Source organism: Harpia harpyja, chromosome 8 (assembly GCF_026419915.1).
Source record: "Harpia harpyja isolate bHarHar1 chromosome 8, bHarHar1 primary haplotype, whole genome shotgun sequence".
Taxonomy (NCBI): domain Eukaryota; kingdom Metazoa; phylum Chordata; class Aves; order Accipitriformes; family Accipitridae; genus Harpia; species Harpia harpyja.
This window is the reverse complement of record NC_068947.1, coordinates 15446699-15467923: the sequence shown is the minus strand read 5'-3', so window position 1 is coordinate 15467923 and position 21225 is coordinate 15446699. Positions and strand designations below refer to the sequence as shown.

The following is a 21225-nucleotide window of genomic DNA, read 5'->3' as shown; positions in this document are numbered from 1 at the left end:
CAAATGTTAACAGCACGTCACTAAAGCTAAGCGATTAAGATGTTTGTGGCTCACAGGGGCTCTAGTTAAAGTAGAGGCTGACAGTAAGCATCTTCACTCTGAAAACTTGATTTAGTGTTCTGTAACAGCTGGAGAGCACTCCCAGTGCAGTTACTTCCTCAGGCACCCTAGCTCTTAGCCCAGCTTAGTATGCCCTGTCTTGCACATAGTCTAGGTTTGATTAAAAAAAGAATTTAAGCTTTTGCTGACTAGGCATATATATACACATAAATGCTGGATCATGACCTGTGTTACACTGGTTTATTCCTGTTAAAAATCCATTCCTATTGATGTGTGTTACAAAAGCACCGGTTCCACTTCCATAGTTTATTCAGGCAGGATTTTGCCTTTGACATTAAGCACACATGGCTCTATTCAGAACACTTGCTACAGTGCTTAAGGTAAAGCTGGGGGCTTCCTGCTGTGCTTACATGCAAGAGACAGACAAGCAATTCATACTGCCTACTCTCCTGCACTGCCAGATCCCCTTCCTGCACTCCTGGGAGGGTGTGTAGGAGTTACAGAAGCAGAGCCCATATTCAAACCACCTGGTATAAATGTGTAGTCTACAGTGCAATACTAAAGCAAATAAACTTCTGTCAAACTAGTATCCATCTTGCAAGACACGATACAGAAGTTGTTCTTTAAACAGGCATCTCCAGAAAAAAGCAAAATAAAAAAAAAAAAACCAACCAAACATCCTTATCTTCTTTAAGTCTGGTACCATCTCATTATAAAATTATAAAATGAGAAACACATCTGCTCTTAGAGAATGAAAAAGTTTTTATTAAAAGAAAGTAAGAGGTCAAACAGTTCAACTGTAATCATCAAAATTGCAGAACATATTCAAAGCAAGGATCCCTCTAGCCCAGTACCCTGTTTCCTACAGTTATCCACCAACACCTTAAAAGAGCAAGCACAGGTCAAGCATATACAATACTTGCCATCAATACCCTCCCAACCTTCAAGTATTTTGAGATCAGGGAACTACCTAAGACCAAAGTTGTTTGTCTGGCTGGTACCTGCCAACAGCTGTGTCTTCCACAGGTATGGGCTCTGCACCCATGTCAACTTCTGTATCCATATTCCTTAGTAATATCAATGGATTTGTTACCACATTCTGTTAGTTTTGAACCTGACTTCTTCAAGCTTCCTTTGAAAGCCCTTACTTCTTGCACTGTGAATGCTCAGTCACGATCCACCCTCCTCATGTAATCCATGACTTCTGTAGACCTTTGTGCAGGCCTAATCAAAATGAATGGGCAACAGTCACAGGGTCAGGGTCTCAGCCCCACTTATCTCTCTGCTGTAGCCAGGTTCAGTGGTACAGAAGGACCCTCACGCGAGCTGATGAGAAATACCCTTGGTGAGATTAGTAGAGATTGCATTCCCAAATCCAGATGGTCATCTCATCCCAGGAGTTACTTCAGAATGGGACTGACTAGAGTACAAAATACGGTGCCAAGTGAGTTGCAGGGGTTAAAACCCACAGTTAGGCAAATATGAAAGTAACTTGGTCCAAAGGACGTAATAAATGTGCTTCTAGCTCCAGAAAGCACTTCAGTTCCTCTCCCAATCCATTCACCCTGCCCTCTGCTCTGCAATGTAAAGTAACCACATGCTGTCAGCATCTCCATATGAACAATACAGAAAGCCTGAGAATACAAAAGCATCTCAGTGCATTAGGGTAAACAAGGCAGAAAAAAACCTTATTTTCAGAATTTCGTAATCCTAGGAACAGGTTATGAAGAGGGTACCTCAAAACCAAGAACTTTTGGGTTTGGAAACTGAGTAACAGCAAACAGTTACACTTCTCAGTTCCCCCAGCCTTTTGAACCTAAACCAACATACCCTTCTAGGTAAGGAAGGGCCCTTCTCGGAGCTTCAGGTATCAAGATATTTCCTGTCCCAAATAGACTGAGGCAGAAAAAAAAGGAGGGAAACACCCTGGAATCCTCAAATCTAAGCAAGTTTACACAATAACATTCTTGTTCACAGGGTACCAAAGAAAGTCTGAAAGTGCATTTGAGCTTCAATACTTAACACTTTTCACTTGTTGTATTTTTTTCCTTAAATTATATCATTAGCTAGAATGCCTTTACTGCTTTCTACAATTTATTTCAAAAATAGAGAAGTCTTGTAGAAAATGAAGCAATATATTTACAAAAATAAACACTTGTTAAAAACACAGTTCCTAAAAAATGCTAAAAATAGTAATGAAAAATTCTATCAAATGTGATTCCCCACAAAATGGAAAACAATCACAACACAATCACAAATATAAATCAAGTTTATATAGCTTAAATAAGGGTCCTGCCCTGAAATGCCCTTTGAATAAGTCTCTCTCTTCTCTAAACAACATAGGGAGCTCAAGCTCCCTACTTAAGTAGAACTAATACTGAAAGGCAGCTCCTGGGACTATCCCCTTGTAGACAGGATACGAACATTTCTCAGTGTGATCACCAGAACTGAATGGAAACAGAATCAATTGCCTGGGTGGTCTTCCAAACAAGAAACAGAGTTCAAAGTGATACATCCTTTCAGTTCTCATTCCCAGCAGGAGTCAGAACACCAACTAGCAAGTCTGGAGGGAGCTTTGAGAGCAAAGGAGGGAAACTCACACTTCCATACATTCAAGAAACACTTGGGCTGAAACTGCGAAGAGAATGATTTGGAGCTGGTCAATAGAGCTGATCAGTGCTCTAGTCTGCATCTATTACTCCAGCAATGAACAGGCAATACGTGAACCACCAAGTCTTGGGGACTATGTACATATCTCAGGGAAAAAGTAAAGGATCAGGACAGAGTAAGTATAAGTGACTCTGTCTTCTTCCTCTCTGTCAAGGGCCAGAGCTCAAATACATGCTGAGGAGTACCTGCTTGACCCTATGATCCCTGCTTTAGCCACACAGGCAGCTGTAAAGTCTAGGACTGCTGGAGCCCACAATCCTGGGGCTGCTCAAATTACCCCAGAAGCTGTTTTGCTCACAGCAGTCATGACTTCAAATGAGATGTGATGAAAGCCACCTGTGCTCCCCCAACCATTTGGGCTAACCTTTCATATTACTGAAGATCAGCAAAGAACAAAATAAGACTCTGGGTCCTGTGTGACAGGCAAAACTAGGCATATTCTGATGACTTTTTACATTATTCTTTGCTGCTCAGGTCCATTAAAACAGTCGAGCAAGGCACATCCATGGCAAATGAGCTCCAATCAGCCACAGCTATTACAGCTCCAGATGGGTCAAGTTTTTGCCATATTCAAGTTGCAAAGAATCTCAGCTGATTTTTGTAATATCTTCAGATCTTCCAAGCGTAGTGCTTCTACCAAAGCCAGGTGTTTTTTGAGGTTCTCTTTGTTCCTTTTCAACTGGGAGATCTGAAGTTTATACAAATGGGATGAAATTACTAAAAATCTAATTATTTAATTATTTAATATAGGACATGAACATAAAATTTGTGGAAAGCTTATCTGTGGTAGGGACTCCATGAATTATGTCAAAATAGTATTTTGTTTAATCTTCCACAAAAGAAACTGTAGTAGTAAAAGAAAAAAAAAGGGGAGGGGGGTGTGGAAAAAGGGGAAAAAAAGGAAAAAAATCATCCTGTGGATAGGAAGTAGATCAAAAACAAGGAGACGAAGGGAAATGTTTACCTGATATCAGGCTCCTAAGTCCATACTATCATCAAGATGTTGCTCAAGACCAGATACACCTCATACTCTGTGCATATATATGTTTCCTTTGAAACAGTGTGGTTTTAATAACCCTTTTCCATGATAGCTATCCAAGTTGACATTAAGCACACATTTGTTTGCCAAAATTCAGAAAGGAAGGAGAGATTGTTTTCCTAAGAGCACAGACCTCCCTCACAGGAGACTGGCTGACATGGGTAGTTCATCTGGCTTGACTGGCTTTAATGAACACAGCCTTCACTTTCTGCCACAACGCACTCATAGCAGGTCTGCAACATCTTACGTGCCCACCTTATACAAGTCTGCATTTTCTTTTAAGAGGTAACCTTAACAAAAACATTGATACTATAGGCAGAGAAAGGTTAAATACTTTTCACTTGCTTACAGGGCTTTGTATAAGCTTTGTAAGATAGTTCCTTTCTTTGCTGCAGCCACAAATTCTGCTGAGCAGTTCAGTGCTGTCAGTCACCCTGGAAACAAATTCTACGCCACCCCAGTGTAGTCAATTCCTTCCATCACTGTGTTCTCATCCCAGAAAATTACACTGCTGTACATTTATGCTAGGAGAGAAAGGAATCTGGGCTACCTTGTTCTTCCAGTTAAATTACCTGGAGAAGGACATTCTGTGTCTCCTGTATTAAAAAATGGCATATTTTTGCTGTTATATTCAGAGTCTGCTGTTCGTTTCTGGCTGAAATTACATCACCAAGCAGCGTTCTCCTCCAGCAAGTACTAGAACCAAAATGTTTGAACAACACACAATCATTTGCTATATTCCCCAGCTGAATGATAAACATATGGTTATGCTAAGAATAACATCGCTGGCGTAAGGCAAGTAAGGTTAGCATACGTGAAAAAGGCACACAGCATTCAGATAAGGCAAGCAAAAGAGAACAGAGATTTAATGGCCTGGAGCAGCGGTTTCAATCCTCCACCCCTACCCCTTCAGCCAAAGCCACAGTCTGCACTTAGATCAATGTCTCTCATCTTTACTGCTCTGCCATGCTGTCACCAACTCCAGCAGCACCAGCGAAGAGTAGAAGCTATTCACTCAGAACTTATTAGCATGGCTTCTGCTAAACTTCCCCTCACAGGGCTTGAAACCAGTATCATGGGGATTTATTTTTAGTTCTTATAATCAACTTACTGCAGTCAGCAATGAATCTTCAAAGCATGAACAGCTTTGAACAAGAGAAAATTTTTTTTTTATTTACTATTACAAGCAAAGCCCAGGTAACCATTTTCTATTAATGCTGTTTGAGGCAGATTTGCCATTTGGAACAAATGATCAAACCTGCACTCACAGTCACTGGAGATGAATTTCAGAAGCAGCCTGTGGAACACATGCTTCAAAGAAATCAAGGAAGGTCAATAGCATTTAAAGTCCCATCAAACCAACAGGAAAAAGATCTGGAGTCTGAACCTTAAAATAATATCTGGTTCTCAAAATAGAAAGGGAAAACAATGAGGTGTGTCTAGTATTTAATACAAGAAAGCAAACGACCAAAGCAGCAAATAGGCAATGACTTTACATTATATGGTGTTCTCTGCCTTTCGTCTTTTCACTTCTCACCTGGAGTCAATGAGATAAGACACAGGAGATCCAAAACAATTGTCCCAGTATCTCACACACAGCCAGCAAAGAGCAAATAAAAGAAAATGGCACATGCACATTGTCTAAATATTCAGAGTACCGAAACTTACAATTCATCTGCTCCGAGACTTAACAACTTGAGGGCTGTGAGGAGTCTCCAAGATGGTCCATCCCATCCAAAGGTCAGGTTTCTAAAAAGTCAGAAGTGATCAGATGCAGGAAGTATAGGTGATCTGTTACAGTGTGATAGCTTTCTTCCTGACAAGTGTCAACAAGGCAAGATCTGCTCTTTGAAACTAGAGGACTCCTTGACTCCCCGTACTTTGCTGCTATCCAGACAGGTGACAGGCTGTACCTTGAAACCTATCTCAGGCTTTGATATTGGTGTTTACCACTTCCACATTCTCTCACAGACAGCAAGCAAATCCGTTTGATAAAAAACCGAATAATTATTTTATGCTGGATTTTGACACTAAAAGCAAAATTTTACTCCCAGAAAAACTGAAAAGAAAAGCTCACAGGGAAACAAAAAAAATTCAGATACCTACTCTAAGAAATCATGATCCTTTAGAATAGAAAGTTTTGTATTTCTCTGCTTGTCCAGTGGTGGAAAATATTTGAGGAGAATATCTGCATAAAAACACATTTTAGATATTTAAATAAATGGTATGTAGAAGAAACCACAATCTTCAATTCTGAAATGACATTTCAGCCATATTTTTCAAGTAGCTACAAGACAAAGATCAAAACCTGCTACATTTTGGTGAACTTTAACATAATCAAAAATGTATCTACTTTTCAAAAGCTATCAGCAATCTCCAGGATTGTATCCTTATAATCCCTTAGTTATCCTTTTTTACCAACATCTCCTGTTGAAGATAGACAGTATTAACATGCTCATATGCTCTGTTCTCTACTATTGTGCCTTTCAATGTCAAGACAATCTATAAATCCAACCTGATGAGACATAAACAGTGCTGTGAGGGTTATCCATGACAACAAATCCATATTCTAGTACCAGTCGCTGATTATCATGAGGCCCATAGCAGATAAATACTTCTTCATTTTTTTTGCACTGTGAATTTGTCCAAACTTCATAGCTTCTTGTCTGCTCATTAAATGCAGCCTTTACCTTCAAGAAGTTAAAAATAAAAGGTTTTACTCTTCACAGGAAGACAGGGTGAAAAAGGAATCAGAATATTAAAATCCAACAGTATTGAACACTTCTCTAACACTGAAAGAAAACAGATAGTGTTACAGATAGTATGAAGAACAAACATCAAAACCTTAGTCTGCAGGATGTGCCACCCACTGTGCAGACTTATTACAGAGGCCCCAAACCCGCAAATAAAGATGGCTTCATGCAGAGTTGACTACTTCTGTGCTGTCCCAACAATGTGTTGGCACACAGTCCCTGACATAAAGTGGAACTGCTTTATACACTTTCCTAAGGCTGCTCAGAAGCTTCAGCCAGAAGTGAAGTAACACAGGGACCATGTAACTTGAGATTTGTCTCAGGAGCTGAGCCTTTCAGGAGAGCAGAGTAGGGTTACATTTACAAGTGGCTCTTCCCAGTAGCTACCCTGCATGCAAATCTCACCCAGCCATTCTGGGCTCTCCCTGTAACTTTGTTTTGCTACATAAACATTTGAATCATCTTTATTCAACTGCCTTGGGCTGAATAACAAGCTCCAGCGTATATATGAACCGTGAGTACTCAGCCTGCACATGTCCTCAGTAGACATTTTTCCTACTATGAGATCTCTCACTGACCTCCAGACGCTCCTAATCCATCACGTAAATGCATGCTGTATTGAGATAGTGCATTTACAAATAAAGAAATGAAGTGATCTATTTTTAGTTCCTTACCTGAACATTTGGACTGTGGTTTAGCAAATCTAAATATGGCGCCAATGCATAAACATCTGGCTCAAGAGAAAAACATTCCCTCTGTGAATGTTTCATGTATATTGTCCTTGTATTAATAGTGCACCAAGCCCACTCTAGAGCACTGTAGTTAAAAATAGTTCCTGTGTTTTCAGCAAACAAAGGCTGCAGGGAAGAGAAAAAAGCCTTGGAAGACATGTACAACTCCTGGACTGTCGTTCTCTGCTCCTGAGCCTTCTTTCTTAAAGGTTCAGGAAGAAGGCTTACTACATCGCGCTCCAAGCAAACAGGGCAAGTGTATGTCTTGGGTAAAACATCAAGATATGGCTTCCACAGAGATTTCTCACCAGCATGCTTCTCTGCTATTAAAAATGTGCATAGTGCTATCAAAGGAGATACAGGAGGCTTCCATCTATTAGAAAATAAAATAAAAATACCAACACAGCAGATACACAGAGGTGAGATAGGAAATTGATGCAACAGTATTTTATCTCTCTTCTAGTTCTTTTAAATGTTATAAATAGCTTCTATTTTAAACTTCTTTGTAGTTCATCTCCAAGTCCTTTTGATGATTTCAAAGGGGCTATAAAAGCTGGTTTGTAGTAACAATTTCAGGCTCACCTCTTGGGTTGTTTTTTTTCTTTTGGGGAGTTGGGGGTTTTTTAGGATACATAACAACTACTCAATGTCCAGCATAGGTCTTTGTTCTGAATTTTCTAAAAGGCTATGTTCATGTGACTGCTTTGCAATCCCATTTCATCCTCCTTCTTCTACTGAAGCATAAACACAAATTCCCAAGAAACCATTCATAACTGGCGTTTAGGTCCAAGCTGGCTCTCGAGGCAGGTCAAGTTCAAGCCTGTACCATCCCTCCAACTCAGCCTAGCTAAAAGGGGATGCTCCGTGTCCATACCTTACTTATCTGAGCATTCCACATGCATGAAAGTCCACAAGAAATACTCATACAAGTTAGGGTATGCAGTTTAAAGCCCTACCACCATTTAAGATGATTAATCTACTAATGAGCAACCCACAGTAAAGGCCAGCTTGCCCATAAAGTGTCACTTTTCACTTACTTCATAATGTATTCTCCCAAGCAGCTACTAAGGACAGTGCCCGTGGTGAGTAAGCATTTCTCCGGCAATGAAATAATCAGATCCCCTGCCTTTGAGGGAGGAAAAAAAACCATCACACACAAAGAATAGTAAAGATCAAGTGTAAATGACTCATCTACTACGCGATTTCTGAAGAGAGAGACATTCCTCAGAGAACACTTATGTCAGTAAGCAAACAGATGCGATGTTGAACTTGATGGAAACTGACATGGTTTTAAGACAGTCCCAGTCCAGGGAAGGAGGACGATTCCAGTCAGTAGGAACTGCCAACTGCAGAAAGTTAGTTGTTCACAGAAAGTCTGGTGCCCGGCTACTCACTTTCTTTGTACTGAGATATATTTTAGATTAGAGCTCAGAAACAGATGAACTTCTATCAACATAGCAGTATGGGGTAGGGATATTTTAGGTCATGTCTATCCTGACCTTGTTTGCCAAGCTGCTGTGTGTGTAAATTAGCTTTCATGCCTGGTTTGAGCCATATGTGTCCATGTTTGTAGGGAGAGGACATGAATCAAGTCAATACTTTCTCCTTCCCATTCCTCTGCTCTTTCCTATCTTGCTCAAGCCCAGTTGAGTCTAGCTCTCATTTCACTTACTGCAGAATCCCAGCATTGTGGATAACCTAAGCCTCTGGCTTCAACCGCTGGCTCTAACCACGAGCTAGCATGAGAACATACACTGTTCTCTACACATGACTTTTCCACTGCATCTCCTTCCTACTTCTTGCTATACTCTCTATTTTGCAAAAGGTTCTGGATCTGATTCTCCATTATTTGATATACTATTCTCATACCAGTTAGGAAACTTCTCCAACAAGCCTATTTTCAGAAAGGCACTTTTCAGTCAGAGTTCAGTCTTTCTGTGCCAATATCTGAAGGGCAAGGTATTTTTTCTATCATTCCCCTTTTCTGCTGGGAATGTCTGAGAAATTAGGTTTCTATTAGCTGGTCTACCAACAAAGAAGAGGGCCATCAAAGTGAGGTTAAAGCTGGGGCTTCACATTATGGCCAAATGCTGCTTAAAGCCCCATCCCTTTCCTCCATCCCTCTCCCTGATATGCCATTCCTCCCTTTGTACCAGCACTGGTCTGACCAAGGTGGGAGATTTCAAGGAGCAAACCTATCAAAGCTAATGATTTTTTTGAAGAGAGAGTTTTCTATTAGTTTAGCTTCCTGATGCAACTTACCACACAAGTGGGGAAGACTGCTACAGCCAGTGCAAAGGAAGCTGTGGGAGCCAGTGGCTGAGGGAGAAGGCATACAGGAGGGAAGGAGCCTGCTCCTTCTGGTTTCAGTTAGCCACTGATTGCCTTAAACTGAAACACAAGACTACATACTAAATCTCTGTAAATGAGCACAGGAATATCTTCATCCAACAAGCCCTCAGGGTACATAGGACATCATTTTACAGATATGCCAACACTGTAAATTCTGGTATTAGGCCAGAAGTTACATTCACAACAGGGACTATGAAGACCTTGTCTGGAATTTTGAGCTGTGCTTGGTGCAAAAGTCAATACATCTCAAAAGAACCTGAGGAGCACTTGCGTTAGAATCAACATTGCTAACCTGAAGAGCTTTTGTTGTCATCAGTCCTCTTCCTGTACCTGAAGCAGGAACAAAGAGGATGTTTAAGTACATGTGTACACGTAAAATACAGGAGACTGATAAGCTGCAATGAATTAACAGGCCAGCAAGGAAAAGCTCTAAAAGAACATACATTATCTCTTACAAATCATAAAAGCCAGTTATGGATTGTTCCAGGTATATACCTCATTTCTTTGTTCTCTGATTCTCTTCTTACTTTTCAGGACCCTGTGAAAGTCCTTCCCCTGCAAGACTTGTTGTCCAGTTCTAGCAATTACTCGACTTCTTTTTCCCAACTTCTTCTTTAAACACATCTTTCATCACTGGCTGCTGTTCTTGGTTTCAGAGTTTTAACTAAACTTTACAATTTCTATTCACAATATTTTTGTCTCATTCATCCTATTCTGTCTACTCTCTCTTTAATATTGCAAAAGTTTTTGAAACATAATCTACTTAAAGAGAAAAAACACAAGTATATACCTTTACTGTAAACAATGCTATGTGAATCCCAGCTCTAAAATCATTTACTTATCTGTAACACTAGGTCTCCTGAACTTGCATGGGAAAAAAAAAGATGAAGAAATGATAACAAGGTTAGGCTCCAATATTGGAAACACTTAAAGATATATTACTTTCTTCTTTAAAACTGTGCTATTAACACTTAAAATCTCTATTTCTACAAGGAATTCAGCATAGGTGTGCATGTTTTACAGCATACCAGAGTATTCTCATACAAGAGTTTTACCCAAGATCATCTTTATATAAGAAACAGTTTACACTACTTCAGGCCTCCATATCTACTTGTTTATGTTAAATGACATTCAAGTGCATTTGCTATAAGTCCTTAAAAGACTAATGGTAACTGGCTTTTTTCCTGATGCCAGCCAGGTGCGTGATTCAAAATGAAAGCAGGAATCTAACATTTTCAGAAGAATCAGAAATTTGTACCACCAATAAATAATTGAAACATTACCCCAGAACTCTGCTGGCCTTAAATTACTGTCTTCAAATCCTCTGTCTTTCAGCCACTTCTTAAGTTTAATGTATTCCAGCTTGTGACTGCAGCTGACTAAAAATAAAAAAGAGGGGATTAATGCTATAAAATAGCACTCCATTGGAAAAGAATGGAAATTGAAAAATTTTACTGTATAGCCAGAAAAACTGTATTTTGGACTTTTTAGTATAGCATAATAGAATAGCAAGAAAGGCTTCCCTCGAACTAATTACTAAGTTCTGGGCCCCTGGGCACAGGATGCTCTCAGAACTGTAGGAGTTAGTCAGTATATTCAAGGATCAAGGAATTTAAGAATAATATAGTACTTGCCATCAGCCAGAAAAGAGAGCTCACAATATTCACCATGCCCTGCCTGGGACTGTAAACTAATGCTAGAATATTTGCATAGAAAAGGCTAACATTTATGAATGATATTTTCAAAGCACAAAGGTGTTTGACAAATATATACCATAAAACAACACCTTGATAAACAATGGGTTATTTTATTATTTAGCGGTACTTCCACGGACAGTACCTCCATCCATAAAACTCTGCAAGTGCTTTCTTCTTCTCTTTCGACCTGTCCGACCTCTGCTTTTCTTCATATTAAGCAACAGATTTTGCCTTATTTAGACAACCTGAATTAAAAAAAAAAAGTTACTTAAAAATATTTAAAGTCCTTTTGAAATACTGCATGTTTCTTTTATCTCAATAAGAGAAATCAGAGCACTGCCTGTTTAATAAGCTGCCTCTTTAAAGTTTAGAAAGTGTACTACAAGCAAAGCCCTAAATGAGGGTGGGTGATAGGGATGAGGGAAAACAGGAAGCCTTTATCTCCAAACATTATCTTGGCCAAGGCACGGCCATAATCCTCTACAGGAAATGAGACACTGGTGTTTATGTGCACAGAACTAAAAGTTTTCAAACAGCAAATGTATTACAATTACAGAAAATTAACTGGCATAAACAGCCTCTGCAGTTTCAGAAGACAACCTTACCCACATAAACACCACCAAAAACCCCAGTCCCGTGCAGCACCGTGACGCTACACCTCAGCTCAACACCTCCAGTGTGCGTGACAGGTGAGCCGCATCAACCTTACTCCTTATACTTCAATCCGTTCTTGAAATGTGTATTTAATTTGCCCTTGCCAATACCGCCTTTAACTCAACCTCAGTAGCGCAGGTTTCGCCTGAAACGAGGGCCCATCAAAGCAGGGCTGGCAGAAAGCCGGGGACACCGGCACACAGCTTTCTCCCGCCAAGGCACAACCTTCCCCAGCTGCCGGCACGCATGAGGACACCCACCACCCTGTCCCCCAGCACTGAGGAGGTTGTTTCAACACCACCTCCTCCCCTGCCAGCTCGGCACAAGCCCTCCTGCCCGTTAGTGACAGGAGACAGACGGTGCCTGCGCCTGAGCGAAAGAGAAACCGCTCCAGAGGCCCCGGCGCTTCCCCGCCGCACACTAGGCCTCCCCCGTCTTCCCGCTCTGACAGACAAAACCCCGAATCGCCCGAGCGAAGCGAACACCGCTTGGGACCGTCTATGCCCCCGCGTATTTTAAGGCAGTGAAGACTGAAGAGTGGAACGAGAAACCCCATCTCCCCTGGGCGATCCAACAGCGACTCCGGCTCCCTCCCGAGCTGAAACCACGACGGGGGAGAAGGCAAAGGCGGACAGGCTGCCCGGCGCCCCGCCGCCCGCTGCCGGAGAGAACGCGGGGACCGCCACGCCGCCGCTCCCTCTCGCTGCCCGCCGCCGCCCCCACACGCCCGCACCGCCCTTGCCCGCCGCGGGAGGCGGGGCTCCCCCGCCGCCATCTTAGGTGGGTTCGCCTCCGCCCCGCGGTGTGCGAGTCTGTGGCTGGCGGCCAGTTCGTCCTCTCCTCATCGCCGCGCAGAGCTGAGGAGTGAGGGGGAAGGCACGCAGTGCTGGAGGTGGGTGAGGGAGTGCCGGCTGCCCCTCCGGACCTGCCCCGCAGCTCCTCGCTGCATTCGGCCCCTTCGCGGGGCGCGGCGGGGGCGCGTAACGGCCGTCCGTCAGCGGCCGGGATCGTCCTGCGGGGAGCAGGGGGTCCCCTGAGGAGTCAGGCTTCATCGTGGCTCGGGGGTTTGCTTTGCGTTCCCGTTAGGAAGAAAAACTGTTTCTGGGAAGGTGCTAGTGAGTGAAGTGCGCTGGTTTGCAGCGAGGTGGGACCTCGATGGTGAACCGGCAGGGAGCTCCTGGGCCTGGTGAAGTCAGTCAGTACTTGGGCAGGCTTTTGGGAGCTGGTTAGGATTTCATCCTCGCTAGGCATCTGCTTGTGGTTAGTTACAAGCTCATTTGGCAGGGAGGTGGCAGTTAAGTCAAAAGTGAACAAAACCAGAGTTTTAGACTTGCTTTTACGGGGAAAATGCATCTTCTTTAAATGTGCTATGTCTGCGAAAAAAACAGCAAGCAGGCTTTGTATCTAGAGCTGACTGGTGTGTTAAACGGAAGAGACACTGTCTGTAGTCAATCTATGATCCACTGTTTCCCTCTAAAAACGGCGGTTCTCCTGCCTGAGACTTGAAGATCAAGCCACTCCTTTTTTTGAGCCTGAGTTTTTCAGCTTTGACTGTATCAGTGTTTGAACTGAACCAGTTGAATATCCTCAAAAGAAGGAAATGGCATTCCTGTAAAGTGTATGTGCAGAAGAGCTTACTCCCATCGAAAGTTAATTTGGTACTAAAGATTACTCATTGACTTTATTTCTTTTTTTTTTTTTTTTTTTAACCCAATGAATGGCTGGGCTTTCTTCAAAACATTAACACCAAACATGTATTTCTCTGCAAATATATCATGTTACTTCAGTAAGTTACAGTTAGTGTGCGCTCTAATGTAGTTTTACGTAATTCAAAGTGGAATTCAGAATAGGACTTTAAAGAAAAAAACACTTTAATCCATTTTTAGATAGCCATCTTTGTCCATCTGAGTGTGAAATTTTCTTCTTTGCTGTTCGCAGTTACTGTCACTTTGGCATACATTCAGAGAGGACAATGTCCAACGTGCCAGTGGCTGTGGTGACCGGGTCCAACAAAGGGATCGGATTCGCAGTTGTGCGGGCTTTATGCAAGCAGTTCCCAGGGGATGTTTATCTGACAGCCCGAGACCCTGGCCGTGGCCAGGAAGCAGTGGCAAAGCTGCAGGAGGAAGGGCTGCATGCTCTCTTCCATCAGCTGGATATTGATGATCTGCAGAGCATCAGAGCTCTCCGTGACTTCCTAAAGGAGAAATATGGAGGGCTGAACGTTCTGGTTAACAATGCAGGGATCGCTTTCAAAGGTAGGAAGCAGACTGTCTGGGATAGACCTATATGCTACAAAGCTACATGGAGAGGGATAGTAGATACATCAGGGATTTTACAAAGCTGCTTATACGGGACTTCTGTGCCAACGGCATGCTGGTTTTTTGGCTGGGCAAGCTGCCTACCTTCTTAAGCATGATGAGAGGGCAATGTGAAATGGCTCTTCCTCTGAGGCTAACTGTGCACATAGAAATGCTTCCCTGGGGTATTGTATTTGAATCACATACAGAGCATGAAAATGCTTTAGGCACCCAGTCCATGTGAGCAGAATTGGGTTTATTGCCTCAGTGCCCATGAGTATCACCAGGCCCATGGGAGCCCATCATCTCTGTGAATATCAGCCGTCTTCCTTAGGGATCTGTGTTTTCTCTCTTCTGCAAGCCTCATGCTTTGTTCTATGCATTATCTGCTCAATCATTATATGATTCCAGTTGATAAAAAAGAACCTTTGGCCCTGGGTGATTTTGTCATCTTTACTTATTTTTAACTTTCTGAGGCCATTCAGTTATCTATAGAACAGTTATCTTAAATTTTGCTGTGCTGAGCAAGAATTTAACCCGTTCATGTTCTAGTGGGCAAGAAGGCAGGGAAAGTGAGGAAGACACAGCAGTTGTAGGGTAGACGAGTGCATTCTCCTTGTAGGTGTTTATAAAAACAAGTTGAGAATCATGATAGCTCCAGATAGAGCATATCACAAGCATGACTACTAGTTCATTTCTCTGCCAGTACAAACTTGTTCTTTCCATATTTTCTGGTGTTTGGGGTTTTGGTTTGGTTTTTTGTTTTGGTTTTTTTTTTTAATCTCTTTGCCTGATCTCCAGTTAGGACGTTTAACTGTTCGAGCTCATCTGCTCACAGCATGAGTTAAGGAGGCCTGTCAGGTAGTATGGATCAAACCACACCTGCTGCTGAAGATGGAGCTTCTCATGAAGTGGGAGTGCAGCGGTGGTGTTCTGAAGTCCAGCCACTGTATATTTTGCATGGTACTTTGCAGGAAGATTGCTTGTGTTCAAGATCAGCTTAATAGGGGCAACTCTTAATATAATTGAGCTTCAGGATGTGCTCAAGATAGAGAGGTGTTAAAACCTTGCAGCAACAGTTAAAAGATTGTGTCTCTGTCCATGCTTATCAGTTATAAAGCCTGCAGATGCTCAGACCAGTATTTCTTCAATTCATAATCAGGGCCTTAGCTCAACCTACTAGTGACAATGAGTTTTAGCAAGACTGGGCTGCAACTACAGCAATTGAAGTGCAGTGTGTGTTTCCTGTTGCCAACTGTGCAGCAGCTGTAGCCTGCATCAAGGTGGATACCTGGACAGGTGAAATAAAAACTCTTCAAATTGCTGCAGGAAGATTTGCTAGAGCTCATCTGTGAAAGAGCTTAGATTTATTATGGTGGAGCCACTGAACAGATAAGTGAAATAGCATAAGCAGTGGAGTTTCTGTTACTTCCTTTACTACATCATAGATTTTTCTATTCAGAAGTTGCTTCTAGATGTTTAGCCTAGACTTTCTTCAAGCCGACAGCTTACTATGAGTCAGCAGTAGGTCATACAATTAAGAAGCGTGATAAAGGAGCCAGTTGTAACTCTTGTTGTGTAACTATCTAGCACAGAGGCTAGAGGGTTTCACACCTGTGTAAGAACTTGCTGTGATGATTATCTCATATTTTGGTTTTAATTCTTGCTTCTGAGATTGGCGTTTCTTCCCAAGCTTTCTTCTTGCCTCGACAGGTTTCTGGTACCATCCTAGAATTTATGCTTTCCTTTCTTTATTGTAGTATTACGTGTTATTGCTGTCTGTCAAAGATTAGATTTGCCATTAAATTTAATTTATTGTTCTGTTTTGGTACCGCACTACAGATAGTCCAGCAAAGTCCTTAGTCCAGCAAAACCTGTTCCTGTATAAGATGATTATGTACCTGTGGGTTGCCTTCTGGATGAGCTTCTGTGATAACAGTCGTTCTAGTAATGTTTGTTAAATCAAGGGAGTGTGTATTATCAGATGTTACAAGTAATATATCTTAGACAAACGAGTGGGTTTTGGAGTGTAGGGAAGCTTCTCTTTTGCAGGGTGGGTATGGAAGCAGGAGTTTGGAGTTGCATAGGTTTTTCGTTTCTTTTCTTCTCCCACTGTCACAACTCTTGCAATAGGTCATGATCTGGCTTCATGTCTCTGATCTAAATGCAAGATTTGCAAAACTTGATGCCATTGGTGCCCATTGCTTGAGAGTATAAATGAGTCATTAAAGCTGTGTTCTGCAGTAAAAACACAACTACATTAAATACTAAATGACCTGTTACTTCTTCTCTTTTGAGTTTACATAGGGCTGGGCTATGGAGACAAGTGAAGACCTGCCTGATCTATGTAGGTGGCCTTCATCACTGCAGAGATAGAGCCTGAGCAGAAGAGGAGGAATGTTGTAACTTTAACTCTTACTTCCCCCTCAAAGTGGAGGATGCATAGCATGTGGCTTATTGCTGAGACAAATTGTCAGCTGATGGCACATCCTACCCCACTTTTGTTGGTGGCAAGGTGTCAATTCTGTCTGATGAAATCATACCCTTACAGTGCAGTTCTGTGATCTGCTTCTGCTTACCTAAGTCAGCTCCTTTTCCTAGCTGCTAATTCCCACTCTTTTGCTTGTGTTAGCACAGATCTGTCAGTTCAGGGGGTGATTTACGACACAAGTATTTATCAGTTTGGGGGTTGGTTGGAGTTTTTTTGTTTGTTTTTTTCAGACTGCACCAAATCTTAACCCTGCATTCTTCATAGAAGCTTTTACAGTGTTTGTTGCAGTTCAGCACTACTCTGACTTCAAGCCCCAGCTAAGAACCCAAGACATGACAATGTAAGAGTCAGGATACAGAAGCAGTTGTCTGCCCTGTTGTTGGATGATAGTACCAGGGTGGTAGTCTAACTTGTGCATCTTCAGTGGCAGCATCCTAGATTCAGGATCTTCCCTTCTGATTTCTTCTCTGCCCCCTCCCCTGGTATGTCAGGATGGTGGCAAAGTGCTGTGCTATGCATTTGAGAGGGCACCTCAAAGTTTACTTGCATGTGGTAGTGGCAGTGCAGACTCTGAGCACTACGTGTGAGTAGGTACAGGCAGGTCAGTGAGCATGTTGGGCAGCACATCTGTGAGAGCAGTCTTTCCTTCTCTCTTCCATATAAAAGGCAGAAAGACAAATGGCCTGTGGGTTGGCAAATGACTACAGAGCGATACAACTGGCTTTCCTGGCAAAGCTAAAACCTTCAACTAAGAAGAGGTGAAAACATAATTGGCTCGTTATTAATATAATATTGCAGAGCTAGGTCTATTCATTAGTAAGAACGTGAGTGTTAATAGTGTTGCTTTTTTTCTTATATATTTTAATTGATCGTATGCCTGTTTCCTCATTATTTAAAAAAAAAAAGGAACGAAGATAAACTTTTGGGTTTTGGTAGTTTGGTAACTTCCTTTCAAACAGTAATACAATTCTGATTTTTTTTTTTTTAATTTTTTTTTCCTCCTCCCTCACTACCACCTCTTATGAAAAGTTCATGACACAACTCCATTTGCGGTCCAAGCAGAGGTTACGCTGAAGACAAACTTTTTTGGAACCAGAAATGTTTGCACAGAATTGTTGCCTCTTGTGAAGCCTTATGGTAAGTGTAACATAACAAGTAGAGAAATAGTTTTATGTAAATTTTGGTCCTCATTAAATGGGAAAATCCTGTCCAGTCTCAGACATACACTGCCTCATAGCAAGAGGAGTGTATCTTGCTGTACTGTAGGTCAGAGAACAGATGTCCTTTCTAGACCCCCAAAATGTCTCTGCTGTGTATATTTAAATCTACTTACAAGCTGGTTGCATTCTTCTGTTACGGATTGAAGTAGAATTCTCGTGGTGCCCTCAAGAAGACTTAAAGGACTTACCCATGTTCTGTCCATGATATCTGCCTACATAAATTGTTCTTGCTTCAGAAAGGACATTTTGATGATACAACTAGGATAAGGAAGTACCTAAAAATAGTGTTTCAGCTGAGTTTGATGTGACATGCCTGTTCTTGCTGCTGCTGAAGAAACCTTCTCAATAGGCTGTTGGTCTGTCTCTATCTAGATCACAGCCTTTGCTGTATTTGCAAGTGTCTAGTGATGTAGTTATAAATGGCACTTGAAGATGTACATCAAGTTACTGTGATTTGGTGATGTTAGGAGGAACTGGAAGAAAACACTTTACCAAAAATGGTAACTAGAATGGACCAGGGTCAAAGAAGATAGATGCATTGATAATAAAGAGGTGTTAGGAACATGCAAATAATCTGTACTCGCTAGATGACTCTCCTGCATAGAATGCTCCTGTTTTCAAAACCTGGCAGTGTTGAAAGTGCCCTGGAATACTACTGACATATCACAGAGGATTTGAAAGGAGGGTATTTGCATTCAATACCCACACCAAATCTAAGCGTTTTTTTTAAACACAAGTCTTGAAAAGAATTGTGATCAGGAGATATCTTCATGGATATTTGGATAAGTACTTGCTGCTATGAATGAGATGTTGTTTATGCCAACATTTAAATACATCTAGGTTTTTAAGAGAAAAGAAGTCGAGTAGATGAGAGAGAAGTTGGGAACTGTTAGTGCCTACACGGGAGGGAAAGGATAGAGTAAATGAATTTTGGGTGCTGGTAGGGGAGAGAGCAAACAGCGCCAAAATTGCAATTTAGTCCTCTTGTACTAAGGGTGAAGGACAAATATGTTAATAAAGTCATTAATAGAAAGGATTAATTTCAGTGGCTTTTGAGATCTAAGTCCTGATGTTCATTCCCTAGTTCATCGCCTGAATGGCTGTGAACTAGGAAGAAGGAGGGAAACAGTGTAACATAATTTTGGGGAAGATGAGTGAACTACTGATTCAGCTGACTCATTCCTCTGTACTAAAGTGCTGAAGATAAACAGCTTACTACAGCTTTGTAAATCTTCAGGTGTTCTGTAAACAAGCTGATGGTCTCACTGCATTAAGAACTAGACTGCTTTTTTTGAATTCTGTATTCTGGCTTTTGAGGTACATTTTCACGGCACTTTACTCAAGCTGTTGCAGAAGTGAGAACGTTTTCAACCAGAACTTCAAGAGTAAAGTCTGGCTGCCACTACTGAGAGAGCCACTTATTTCTATGAGTATGCCTACAGATTGTAACAGGCTATTTCTTGGATGAATACCTCAAGTTCGATAGAGAGCTTTTGCAGGTTCACACTTCAAATAACCCTTTGTAATGGCATTCACTAGAAACACTTGACATTGAGTTAACTGCAATCTTCCAGAAGCTCAGCAAAATAGCCCACACAAAGTATTTTACAGGTGTTCAACTAAGTGGTGAATACATAACCGTAGAGCAAGCCCACTTCAGTGTCTGGGCTTTAGTGGGTGTAAAAGTAATCAGTCTTTATTCTCTTTTACCAGGTAGAGTGGTGAATGTCTCTAGTATGGTAAGTAGCTCAGCTCTGGGAGGCTGCAGCCGAGAACTACAGCAAAAGTTTCGCAGCGAGACGATCACTGAGGATGAGTTAGTGGAACTCATGACCAAATTTGTGGAAGATACCAAGAAAAGTGTGCATGAGAAAGAGGGTTGGCCAAATACTGCCTATGGGGTATCCAAAATTGGCGTCACAGTCTTGTCCAGGATTCAAGCCCGGATGTTAAATGAGAAAAGAAAAGGTGACCACATTCTTCTCAATGCCTGCTGTCCTGGATGGGTGAGAACAGACATGGCAGGTCCTAAAGCCACTAAATCACCAGATGAAGGGGCTGAGACCCCAGTTTATTTGGCTCTTTTGCCTTCTGATGCTGATGGTCCTCATGGCCAGTTTCTTAGTAATAAAACTGTTCGAACCTGGTGAGCTTATGTATGTGGACCCGTGCAAGCGGTAATATGACTGTGGATTATCCTGTGCCCTGGTACAGCATTTAGCCAGAGCAGTCTCATCCTGTCCACAGCAGCAGCAGGGTCCTTTATCATTACAATAAGGGTTACAGTTATGGTACTCCTGGGGGATTAAGTCTATACTAGGGTACACTTCCCAACAGTCTCTATTAGCCTGCTCACAGCATTGATTCTGTAGCCCAAAATCTGATTTGTGGGTGTTGCAGCCCAGATGATACAGGCTAATTTGGTGTTGCCCTAAGGCAGAGGTGCCTGACCTTGTTTACCAGAATTTACTCTTAATTAAATCATTGCTAGCCCTTCTCCCACTCCCCCATGACAGATCTCTGACATGGAATTGGGATGAGGGAGCTGATGCCTTATGTTTTCTCTGCACAACAGATCTTTCTAGGGACCATAGTTGTTTCCTGAGGTTGTCCAGCGTTTCTTAAAGAGGGAGGGAGGTCTTCTGAGAGCTACAGTCTGACCAGTTAGGAGGGAGGCTAATAAGACTGGAACAGAATCACTGCTCTATAGAGATCAGTACAAAATGGAATTAGGTGAAAATAAAAATAGCAGTGACATCCCATTAATAGTACTTTAATCAGTTGGCTTTATTAATATGTATGTCAATAAATGATTACTTACTGATTTGTATTCATCCAACTGGCTTATTCTGATACTAAAAATTTATAATGTTTGGAAATACACTTTCATTTTCTGCAGCTAAGTTTGTCGCTGGAATGTGTGACATTTGGACTATATAAAGAGAAAATAAACTACAGAACTGATATAGCAAACTACTCCTTGGGACTTCCAGTTCATTTATTGCACAGCCAGAAGTTTCCTTACTAAAAACCTGGATTAAGTGCTCTCTATGTAGTAGAGAATATGAACTGTAAATGCTACCGTACTATTACAGGATAGGACTGAAATACAGAATTATCATGGTAACCAAAACAAGTCATCTAAGCAAAATCACAAGTAGAGGAAGCAGTGACGTGGAAAGCACCAAATTGGTTTGCTCATTTTAAATGTTGGTTGTTGCATTTCAAATGCTTCATCTTGAAAGGTTGCCATGGCAC

General features: G+C 41.7%; 2 protein-coding genes across 6 annotated transcripts; one reads left to right on the top strand and one right to left on the bottom strand.

Moving 5' to 3' along the window:
• Positions 1-804: 804 nt before the first annotated feature.
• SETD4 (SET domain containing 4) lies at positions 805-12615 on the bottom strand. Of its 3 annotated transcripts, XM_052794039.1 has the most exons (11): positions 12007-12615; positions 11445-11547; positions 10889-10984; positions 9898-9935; positions 8291-8379; positions 7197-7626; positions 6285-6459; positions 5876-5957; positions 5438-5518; positions 4342-4465; positions 805-3418 (listed from the first exon to the last, which is right to left on the bottom strand). In XM_052794039.1, exons 2-11 carry the CDS (start codon positions 11512-11514, stop codon positions 3284-3286), a joined length of 1320 nt encoding a protein of 439 aa, XP_052649999.1. In that variant the 5' UTR covers positions 11515-11547; positions 12007-12615; the 3' UTR covers positions 805-3283. The 3 variants fall into 3 exon arrangements, with proteins under 3 accessions (XP_052649999.1, XP_052650000.1, XP_052650001.1); XM_052794040.1 differs by lacking the exon at positions 4342-4465 and having other exon boundaries at positions 3279-3418; positions 11445-12615; XM_052794041.1 differs by lacking the exon at positions 805-3418 and having other exon boundaries at positions 4350-5306; positions 11445-12615.
• Positions 12616-12686: 71 nt separating this feature from the next.
• LOC128144786 (carbonyl reductase [NADPH] 1-like) lies at positions 12687-20943 on the top strand. 3 transcript variants are annotated; one of them, XM_052794038.1, is made up of 4 exons: positions 12687-12848; positions 13895-14214; positions 17777-17884; positions 19681-20943. In XM_052794038.1, exons 2-4 carry the CDS (start codon positions 13929-13931, stop codon positions 20115-20117), a joined length of 831 nt encoding a protein of 276 aa, XP_052649998.1. In that variant the 5' UTR covers positions 12687-12848; positions 13895-13928; the 3' UTR covers positions 20118-20943. The 3 variants fall into 3 exon arrangements, with proteins under 3 accessions (XP_052649998.1, XP_052649997.1, XP_052649996.1); XM_052794037.1 differs by having other exon boundaries at positions 12716-12736; XM_052794036.1 differs by lacking the exon at positions 12687-12848 and adding an exon at positions 13504-13614.
• Positions 20944-21225: the final 282 nt, after the last annotated feature.